The sequence below is a fragment of the Dermacentor variabilis genome, chromosome 2 (genome assembly GCF_050947875.1).
Source record: "Dermacentor variabilis isolate Ectoservices chromosome 2, ASM5094787v1, whole genome shotgun sequence".
In the NCBI taxonomy this organism is placed as follows: Eukaryota; Metazoa; Arthropoda; class Arachnida; order Ixodida; family Ixodidae; genus Dermacentor; species Dermacentor variabilis.
The window spans coordinates 128,558,486-128,569,913 of NC_134569.1; the positions used below are offsets into that span (position 1 = coordinate 128,558,486).

The following is an 11,428-nucleotide window of genomic DNA, read 5'->3' on the forward strand; positions in this document are numbered from 1 at the left end:
TATTTCAAGCCCTATTTGGTCTTGGTGGGCCTGATCTCTACGCTGTTTTCTTTTAGTTTTCCGCAATGAATTATTATTATTATTATTATTATTATTATTATTATTATTATTATTATTATTATTATTATTATTATTATTATTATTATTATTATTATTAAGTCCATTCAGAGTGCCTGGATATCTTCATGCCTAAATTTCACATTTTCCTGACAGGAGTTGCAGAGGTATTTCAATAACTGAACAAAAACTCTCATATCTGCTGTGTATCCCGTCATTCTGCAATCATTTTCTCTCTTTCTCCACTTTTGCTTTGTATTCTCTTGTATTCTCTTCGTTTACACATTTTATGCTTTGTTTCTATATTCGCGAAATTATTATTCTTTTTTATTTGTGCGCGCGTGTGTATGTGTGTATGTGCGTGTAAGCTTGCATTGTTCTTTGTGTGCATTGTTTTGCCCAGTGCGCCAGCACCAATACCCTCGAGGTTGTTCCTGGGCACTTTAATAGACAGATTTGATTGATTAATTGATTGATTGATAACTATTATTATCATTGCCAGCAACCGTTTAATGAAACTATCGCATACGCGAAGGAATTAGGACTTCGGCGACTTTGCTAGCTTCAGTGTTTTGTTTAAAGTGATTGTAAAATTCAGGCATGAAACACGCCAGTAATTATCTTTTGTTTGCTTGTTTGTTTTGATTTGTACCGACCGATTCAAGTGCGTTCCATGCTCGGCGGATAATTGTTGAAGCCCATTGACTGTTAAGAAATTATGTTATACTAACAGTTCATCTTTCACCTAGCTTGTAACGCTTTTATTAGTCCCAACAGACATTCCTAATGTTGGTCCTGTGACGTTTTTGTGCTCCCGATAGAAACACTTGTAACGAAATGGGCGGCTTGTCAGCGATTACGAGAAATAACAGAGGAGTATTTTAGGGGTAAAAGTCATCATTGTTCCTAAACGAGTTGAAAGAGGAGGCGGCAGATAAATTTAAATTGTGCCAAAAGCAGCTATATAGACATCTGAATAACGCAACAAAAGTTTTATTGAGTGAAGGTCTATTCAGTAGACCAACGAGGTCATGGTCTACCTCAATGAACGAACGTCAACTTTTCTTTCAGCGTTACAATTATAAACATGATTTCTCTAATGCAATACGGAACTCGTCACTGCATTAGGCAATACACAAAAGATAAAGACCCTTTCTAGACTTTGTTGTTGCACTCTCCCTACTGTCAGAGATTCAAAACGCCACATTATAGGCGCTTGGAAATAGCGAAACATGATGGCTTGTATCTGAAATGAGCCGCTTCAGTACAGTGCTTATACTTCACATCAAAATGTATCGTGATGTTTCTTGTTGCTCTTCCTCGTGGCTCTATACACGAAAGAAAAAAAAATAACAAAAGAAGGATCACGATGTTTTCTTTTTTACATCTCGCCGCTTTGATCAAGTGTATTGCTGTAGAGCATGAAAGCTTGAAGCTATTGTAATTCATATAAGCGAGACAAACCGTTGGGAAAGTTGCAGTACATTTTGAACGACAAGCGAGAAATTTGGTCTTATTCCAGTGACTGTTTAATCGCATTTACTCTGTAATGCCGATTGATGTAAACGGCAGTGAGCTTCAATGTGATCGATTTTACTCCTAGGTGTAGTACCCCTAGTACCCCTAGGAACATGTTCAGTCACCAAATCGCCCAGCTTGCTGTGTTAATTCAGTGATCGATAGGTTTAATACTGCAACGTGATTTTCTTTTCCGGTATTCGCTGAATACATTTAGAAAGCTCCAGTGACACACAGAACGCTAATATGAAAAGGCGAACACCTGTTTTTGCGTTCAAGACCGGTAATTTTTCTTGTTACAGCTCTTCAATACAAAACATTCTATGTAGGGATTGTTCATCGCGAGAATTATACGACAAATAGCAGTGCAAATAGCAATGCGGCGCTACCGTGTTTTCGCCCATCTATGTAGGTGGCGTGGAAGAGACAGCGAAGAGAATAAAGGCGGGCCACTTGCTTAAGGCTTGTGGCTCCACGTCAACACCATCCCATCGTGAATCGGTTTGTTGGGCGTCGTCTTTGCTTGACAGTCAATGCACAGCGTTGCATACACTTTAACAGCGTCCAACGTAGTTGCTCAATGTCCACGTGCTGACGTTCAGTAGTAACGCGAATACAGACGCAACTTATTTTATGTCACACCATGCCGGTGCTTGAACCGTAGCGTGACGAACGATCAAACACAATTTGCTTTAATAAAAAGTTAGAGCGCTGTAAACACGAAAGACGTAGAGAAAGAAACACACACCACACGCGCTCACTCACAACCGACCTCATCTTTTATACCTGATCTTGACATGCGCGAAGCGTCCTCTTTCTATAAATGTATTTTTCCATAATAGTTCTGCGGAAACCCGCAAGGTGGAGAGAAATAATTAATAAAGAGAAAATCAGACATCCACCCGTTCGTAGCAATTGCTACGAACGGGTGGATGTCTGGATGTCTGAACGGGTGGATGTCGAACGGGTGGATTCGTCTTTCGAGGAACCCATGCGGGTTCCTCGAAAGAAAAGCCTCGCAGTTGAAGAAAAGTTCGTCCTGGCCCGGGACGTAGCAATTGTAGCAATTTGTAGCAATTGCTGCGAACGGGTGGATGTCTGATTTTATCTTTATTAATGTATTTTTCCATACGTGCATTAAACATCAGTTGTGAGTGAGCGCGTGTGGTGTGTGTTTCTTTCTCTATACGTCTTTCGTGTTTCTAGCGCTCTAACTTTTTATCAATATGCGTTGTCAACTAGCCCACCTATCCATCCTTTTATAATTTGCTACCTCGCAACTGCTGTTGCAGTAAAGTTACACGATGGACAAGTTAGCAGGTGGAAATGTCACAGGGTTTGTTATTTCTTGTCTCCGGCTTGCGGAAAAAAGGAGAGAGGTACCATTGCGGCTTTGCCTGTGACGCGAAGCAGTCTTCTCCCCATATATCTGATAATTTCGGGTTGTTGTTTTTTTTTCTTCGGTCTCGCAGTACGAGCTCATCTACCAGGTGTTCGGCAGGCATCAGTTCCGGAAAATCATGTCCAACCTAGACGTGTTCCAGAGGAGGTTCAACGAAGTTCAGTTCTGGGTCGTCACTGAGATGTGCCTGGCGAATCCGATCGGCCGACGAGTGCAGCTTCTACGGAAGTTCATCAAGATTGCTTCCCAGTGAGTGCCCGTCCTCGCGTTCGTGGTTGTAGCTTGTCCCTTCAAATCAGAAAGTCTTTGTCCCTATTTGCCTTTCTACCCAAATTACGGCTGTAAATGCGAAGTCAACATATCCGTTCTCATTTGACATGAAAACTGTTTACAGCGCAAACACATGCAACCACAAAGTATAAGGGACAGGACATACTTTGTGGTTGCATGTGTTTGCGCTGTAAACAGTTTTCATGTCAAGTATGCACCAACTCGCCCAGAAAGAAGTTTTAATAATATCCGTTCTCAACGCTGGATATTTCATTGACCGGCCCGGCCTTATCTGCCGGTGGCACCGCGGCACGGCGCTGCTGTCAGTTGTTGAAGATGGCGGTTGTGCTTCACACGTCCACGGCGTGCGAGCAACGAAGTGTGTCAATCAGAGCCGCCCGCAAGCTCCGGTCATTTCAGTTGGAGAGTCTGGACCACCTACCACACAGTCCGGAGCTGGCCCCTATTAATTTCCACTTTTTCGGTCCGCTGAAGAAGTTCCTGGCAGGAGAGCGATTAACGTGCAACGATGAAGTCAGGCGGTCCGACGGTGGTTTCATAGTCAGGCGGACGAATTCTACCACAGGGGCATGCGATGAGACCAATGTCTGAACCGGTGTGGGAACTATGTGGAAAGATAGTGTGAGTCACACAGAATAGTAATTTGTAATTACCCGTATGTATCTTACTTTGGCTAATAATAAATAGGGACAAAGGCTTCCTGATTCACCCTCGTATAATTGAGTTTGCAAAGCTAACTCTTCTTTCGCATTCATAAGAACAAAAAAAAAAAATCTGGGTAAGTGGCAGAGATTGGTGTGAAAACTGAGATCGGCAACGAATGCTATATTCCCTGTCACCCGTGCTTTTGGTTGTCGATAGATTCGTTCTGGCTCTGCGTCTAGTCCGTAGCCTCCTGGTCAGATCACACGGTAGAGTGACCGACCGCCTCGGAAGGGCCTCGGTCCCGGGTTCGATCTCCAGACCTAGACGAAGTTTTCTGTAATTGCGAAGCTTTCTTTCTGAGAAGCCAGCATGGGCTTTTCATGTAGCTTTGTGCTATACTAGGGAAGTTGACAATTTTTATTTTTAAGGAAACTTCCTGTTACTTGCTGATATTCACGTAATCTGCTTGGCAAAGTCGCCGTAGGAATGCGCGAGTCTGTGCCTTATCGACAAGAGGCACGTTAAATGAATTCGTTGTAGCTCACCTGAAGAGGTTTGCTGTGCGTGCCAATTTTGTATCCCTTAGGAATATTTGTTTGTGATAGCATCGCCCTTTGAAAATTATTTGTATTTGCAGGGGCACTCCGTAAAAAAATCGTAACATAACATCGGGGTGTCGAACGTGATGACGAGAAAATCGTCAGGCTGCAGTATCGTTTTGATACTACCAAACGAATTACCTTGCCGGTCTCAGCAATCATAAGGCTGTCCTTTGCAAGAGCTGTGCAATATTTACCGATGTCTTCATCGCTGTCATCTCTATCGCCACAATGATTGCGCCGCTTCTTTGCGCTCGTTAGTGTGTACTAATGGCTCACGATAATTTATGAACTTCCAGAACACTGAAAGCACTCATTGTACTGAAACATTTTGGCATAGCAATTGTTATAAGAAAACAGATGACGTACGGAACGTATCGATGAATAACATATTGTTTGTGTGAAAAAAAAAAGAGCTATAGTGAATCTGGCCACACGCTCTCGGTCCACGTGACCTTCCGCGGGGCGCGCACTTATCTCGCCGCGCGCTGATGTTCTTGGTCTTTCTGGTTCGCAGCTGCCGCGAGTACCAGAACTTGAACGCGTTCTTCGCCATCGTCATGGGACTGAGCAACGTGGCCGTGAGCCGGCTGAGCCAGACGTGGGAGCGGCTGCCGGGAAAAGTGAAGCGCACCTTCGCCGAATTCGAAACGCTCATCGACCCGTCTCGGAACCACCGGCGGTACCGCGTGGCCGTGTCGAAGGTGCAGCCGCCGCTGGTACCTTTCATGCCCCTCCTGCTGAAGGACATGACCTTCTGCCACGAAGGAAACAAGACCTACATCGACGGTCTTGTCAACTTCGAGAAAATGGTAGGTCGCACTCTCGCTTCGATCGGGACTAATGTCGTGCGAGGCCGGCTGACTGCCACCGAACGAGTGATCCAATTCGCTTTTGGGGGCAAGCTACCGGTCGCACCATTGTAGAGCGAGCATGCCGAGTGTGGCCGCCGGGGGCGTTGCTATCGAAATTGCACCGTCGCAGTTCTGGCAAAATTATTTTTTGACACACTTTCAGTAAATTCACTATGCTCAAGCCGCTTTTGCTGCTCCACGTTATTGGGCAAAGATATCGGGCAACTTGGAAAGAAACGTTTGCCAGGAATTTCTCGTCAAAGCGCTCCAAAATAACACTACAAAACCTTCAGATGGCTCTGATCCCGCAGTTTCTTTGTTTGTTCGCTCTTCCGTCGCCAGCCTGTCAGGCACTCGTTTATCGCCACTCGGTGTCACCTGCAAGCACTCCAAGTCACTACACGCCCTTTATGCACGCTTTTTTATGACAGAATATTCCATCACATAATTATTGGGGCGCGAATGGAGAACTTCTTTCCTCATTTCAAGCTTGAGGTTCATGTACTGAGTGATTTGGTCAATTAGCGAGATAATTTCCAGTTTCTTTTCACAGCATATCACTGCTGTTCACATGAGGTGCTAGAAGAGTGAAAATCAGCTTAGCAGTTTGTGTTTCTGTTTACAATATTCAGCTGAAACATTACGTCGTGGGAAAAAGAAAGCAAGTCTAGAAACACAACCGCAAGTGCATTCGAGATCAATTTTTAGTTCGTGAGAAATATTTTAACGAGCTAGCTGCATTACCGTTGCAGACAATACAGCTTCTTTGAGGATCCTGCTAAGCAGCAGTATTATGCGAGCATCTCTAATGGTTGACTCAACACGAACACATGCGTGCGCGTTCATTTTGCCATAATTTAGATGCTATAAAAGTGGGAAACAGTTCCCGTGCTCAGGACTACCAAGCTTGCCAATATGTATCTTTTTAGTTTCTTTCCACCGAGTGTATAGAAGCTGGCATATAGGATGAACGGGCTTCTCTCCTGAGTGGTCTTGGTCGTCTTTAACTTCAAAAACTTGTACTAACTGCTGATGCATATTATTTTTGTGCTTGACAAGAAACTTTCATCTCTATTTTCAGCACATGATTGGACAAACACTCCGGTCACTGAGGCACTCAAGAAGCCAAAGATTAAGTGAGTAATTTTGACTGTGCTGTAGAAATGAATGGGCTTCTTCTGCATATGTTACATTATTAAGTCAACTGAAGATCGAATAACTCAAATCAATTGTGGATCTATAATATGCAAGAAATGAATACAGATTTCCAGGTAGTGGTAGCACTTTTCTAATGATTTCTTCAGAATGTCTCAAAATTCTATGAACAGAACTTTCATTTATGTGTTAATTCAAGAAAAACAACGCTTCTCTTGTAAAAGTGGATTGCTACACAATAATTTGTTTCTTTTATTTTAAGATTTGGAACCACCTCCACCAGGAAAAGTTCAGCAAGATGTTCGGGAGTACATAAGGTATGCAAATACATCCATTATCCACCAATATGTGTCACTAACTTTTTTTAAATATTTGTTCAAGGGGCTATTGCTGCTTATTGACAGTACCGACTGCTCACCTTTTCTGAAGTGAGATGTCAGTATGAAACGATGTAACATTTCCGAACAGTAAAAAAAAAGAATATATACTGACAGCAGATTGAAAGTTCATCTCACACAAACAATGAAAATACACAAAAAAGAATGTTTCTGAGAAGTTCTTGTTATTGACCCCTGTTATTGGCTCATTCAAAAGGCAGCACTCGTAAACACACACGCACAAAAACATTGAGGAAACAGTAGCAAAAGGGTTAATGGAAACACAAACATCTGCAAATGCTGAAAAAATACATCCACAAAGACATCTTTCTGACATGATCTGATGAGCTTTAATACCATTCATACATTCCTGATTGTTTAAGCAACTCTTTTTAACTATTATATACAAATGAGGATGTATAGACTGAAAGTATATTTTGTTATGTTTGAAAGCAACAATATCCAACAGGGGATTTTCTTATTTAAATATTTCACATGGAACAATGTAACATCAACACACTACTTAAAAGTCTGCAGACTGTTAAAGCTTCTAATGCTGCAGTGCACCACTTGCTTCTGTTAAGTATGAAAACATAACAAAATTATAATAATGTGTTATAAGAATGCTGTTATGTGATTTAAATTTCTTACTGCTGTTCTTTTCTAAGGCATATATAGATGTCTAAAAGTGCTAACTAGGTAGTCAGTAAGTTCTGTCACGGTCGATTCTTACTTACTTATACTATATATTCTTAATATATAGTATAATTTTTAATACCTTCTTAATATATTCTTATTTACTTACACTAATTTAGCCGCCGCAATATATATCTGTACATAGGTTTTTGCATTTAGGCCATAGATGATTCATGATTGTTTATTACAGATAAATACATAAAATATTCCATTTTCTCGTAATAATGTTGCAGTGGGTTACAAACAAATGCCTATGATTCGTATGCTATGTGAAAAATACAGAGATGTCTCAGGAGAGCCATGGCTTCTTGCTCTTTTTCAGAACACTCAAGGTGATCGACAATCAGAGGAGACTTACACAACTCTCACATGCTTTGGAGCCGCGGCGGCCATGAAGACGACGCTCCAGTCTTAATTTATTCAGACTTAGCATGCAACGCTAGCCACGATCTATGATACTTCATTGTTCTCAGCTTCCTTTGGAATTCATCGTAACATTGTAGTTTAGGTGTAAATGCGGAAACAAAGCAACTCGTCACATGGTGCATACAGAATTGTGTTATATATACAGATAGGGCTAAGGAAAGCAGTGAAGACCAATCGTCCATTTAGAAGAGCCACTTGCCAGCAAAGGTAGAGCTGAAGGTTAATTGAACAAGGGCGGGAGGAGGAGTGCAGCTGTCACTACAACTGCTGCTGCCACTGCAGCACTACAACTACATACAAGCTGTTTTACTCATGGTTGTTGCCTCAAGCCAAGACTCCACTGTTGCAGTGTATATGTGGTAATTTCCCGATGCTCACTGTTCTCTGCCAGATGTGAGGTGAGATGGCAAAGATAGCAGAAGCAGAAGCTTCACCACCGGCCTATGTATTGTTTTTCCCAATGTTAATTTGGAAGCTTTGTCGCCTCGGAAGATATTTTCTGCTATAGTGTGCATTCATTACAAAGCTCACTCAAGCTTAGCACCTGTCATTGGACTCTCTTTCAATGAATGAAGTTCTTCACGTATCATCAACGATAATGGAAGATTTTTGTTTTAGGACCCTAGGTATATATAAAGTATTATTCGTGGGACTAATGTTCATAGGATGACGTGGAGTGTGCTTAATTTTACCTTCAGGGGCAACACAAATGTGCATCCAGTAAAATGTCTTGAAAGCCATTATTGTAGTTTACAGTACAGACACATCGACCTGCCTTTATGAAGGCTGAAAGGACAGTCTTTAGGTGAAGACTGTGAATTACACTGCACAATTGAAAGATAATTTTGTAGGGAACATTACATGCTACCAAAAGTTCTGTAAAATGATTGTGAAAATTTATGAACATGAATGAACATAAAGCTAGTAGTAGAACACTCAGTGCAAGAATTAAAAGAAATATTATCGTGGTCACTGCTTTGGTCCTCTAAGTCAGTGGGCACAGCACTTCTGTTGTCTTTGCCATTTTCATTTGATATTCTCCATCTTCCCTGGCTCTATACCGCACTGCGGCAAGTCTTGAGCTATTGATGGATCCTCCTAGCCCTGTGTAAAGTCCTGACCGGGTAAATGGTCTAGATTTTTGTTTCCCAGAAAACCACATGTTTGTGAACAAAACTCCTGAGCTGGGGTACTTGTACCTGAACTATTTTTGAGAGACCGCTTCGTTCCTGGACAGATTTTTTATGTAGACCTTTACCCAGATTCTACAAGATGTTGTACATACGTTTGTACAGTGTAGAAGAAGAACATATTTTCATTTAGTTTTATTTGTTCTATATGTTCTCATCATTCCTTGTTGTTGCATGCTGTTTATTTATAACATGTAATCACGTACATCGATACGATCCAGTTTAACACCATTCCAGTTATTTTTAAAGATAAATAGGTCACGTGTCTTAATTTTCATCCACTCCACGCAGGAATCATGCATGCTATTTCTAATGATTTACATTCAGGGTGATGTGCATATTCTGGCTAACAATATGTCAAGTGAACTTTCTCATCCTGTTCCTCTTGTTGAAAAACAGTTTGCTGGTAGAACCTGCCCTCAACATGAAAGCGACGTGAACAAAGTCAGACTGCCTCATTTTGACAAACCCATCATACACCATTGCTAAATGGTTGCACTATCCAAAAAGCAGGTTATCTGCGAATCTAAAATGCATTAGAACCACAGTATTCTTTCTGGACTGCCAGCAAAACTTTGTTGGTTGTGTTAATGTAAGTTAAATAGAAATATACCAGATATTTTCGAAGCTATTTCAGAAAATTAGAGAAGAGTACTTCAGCGCTATACTAATTTTTCACTAGTGCCTCATAGGTGGTGCAAAAATTGCTCATTGTTGAAAAAGCACAGGTGGAAGTTATTAATTGTAGCTCCACCAAGTTGAGAATCTAAGTCCATGTGGCCACCAGAAGATACAGTGACCAGTTCAGTGTGCTCTCAATATGCTTTTGAAGTGCGTCCTAAGTATGTGAGTAGACAGAAGTGAATTGTGTAGCATTTCTTATTGGTTGAAAGCTTCACAATATTTCATGAGAAAGTGAACAAGGTAGGGAAACGCAATAATCTCATGGCTAAATTTGTCTGTCACCAGCAGTCATCAATTGCTCGTGGCTGTTAGTGCTTGTGAACTGCTTTGGTGCAACCCAAGAAATGGAGAGAGACGCAGGCTTTTATGCTTTCTCTGCGGTGGGCAGGTTCTGCACTTGGATTATTCATGCGGCGGGTAAACATGGGTCATATTCATAGCTTTTATGTAATCCCGTTTGATGAATGATTATGCTCTGATCCTTGATTTGTGCATGTTTTCATCGGCTTGTTTCTCGTGAACATCGTACATCTCCGTGTAACCTTATTCATACAAACTGCACTGCAGCCTTGCAGGTCGCATACAGAGCACGCCAGTGCAAATGAGTGTAATACTGTGCACCCAAGCAAACCTATGTTTTTCACCATGCAATGCACTGAGACTCCTTTTCACATCTCGGATTCTGCATTGCGCTTTTCTTTCTGGTGTTGAAGAACCTAAAAAAAGAACGTAACAGCAATATAGCTAGCAATTTGAACCCACTGAACAAGACTGCAGAGATTATTGGAACTGTGGAAAAAAAAGATCTATGCAAACTAGAACGTAGGTGACTTCCTGAAGTTGCTGTTTTTGCAACTTGATGTTAGGGTTTTCAAATTGCTGTTCAGAATTCTACCATGTGGTCGGCAAAAAAATAGGCAGCCTACATATGTATTGCGTGTTTATCAGTGTTACTTAAGTAGTGACACCATCAGAGCTTCGTTTAGGCTCACCGAGTGCACCTTTGTAATCTGCTTATTATGCGTTAACTCTTCGTGCTCCATTTTTCTTTTCTCATCCATTATTCTGTCACTCCTAACGTGCTTAAATATACAATATTTCACGCGACTCTGTGTTTAAACACTGTTCCTCATCGTCATCGCTTTGGCACTCGCTAACTGTAGCTTGTTTTCCTTCTATCTTTGAATGACACACCTGAATGCTGCCCTTCTGAACATTGATTGTTAGCTGTCTGACCATGTGCGTTTTATTCCATGCTGCACCAACCGAAGAATCCAGCGTTTTCAAACGTTTTCGTCTATTTTCATGCGTGCAGTATCTGCGTAGGTGTGTACGAGAACAGTGTGACGTTTAAAATAGATTTGTGACAGTTGTAAAATACACAAATCTGTGTGTGTATCTATAACCAAAAATTTTGTTTCTCCCATATAAATATGTATATTCCTCATGTAAAATATGTTTTGATATTTGTATGAATATACAGTAAATACATAGTGTGGAAAGAAAAAAAAACCAGCGTCGTTTCGTGTATTTG

The 11,428-nt window shown here is 41.3% G+C and overlaps 1 protein-coding gene across 9 annotated transcripts in view; it reads left to right on the forward strand.

The window, feature by feature from the left end:
- The window catches only part of Epac (Exchange protein directly activated by cAMP), a 514,493-nt gene extending 503,364 nt beyond the window's left edge, over nucleotides 1-11,129 (forward strand). For all 9 annotated transcript variants that reach the window (XM_075681972.1, XM_075681973.1, XM_075681974.1 and 6 more), the window contains 5 exons: nucleotides 3,048-3,226; nucleotides 5,030-5,324; nucleotides 6,448-6,502; nucleotides 6,784-6,838; nucleotides 7,917-11,129. In XM_075681972.1, the coding sequence (XP_075538087.1) occupies nucleotides 3,048-3,226; nucleotides 5,030-5,324; nucleotides 6,448-6,502; nucleotides 6,784-6,838; nucleotides 7,917-7,989 (657 nt within the window). In that variant the 3' untranslated portion in view covers nucleotides 7,990-11,129. The remainder of the gene's footprint in view (nucleotides 1-3,047; nucleotides 3,227-5,029; nucleotides 5,325-6,447; nucleotides 6,503-6,783; nucleotides 6,839-7,916) is intronic.
- Nucleotides 11,130-11,428: the final 299 nt, after the last annotated feature.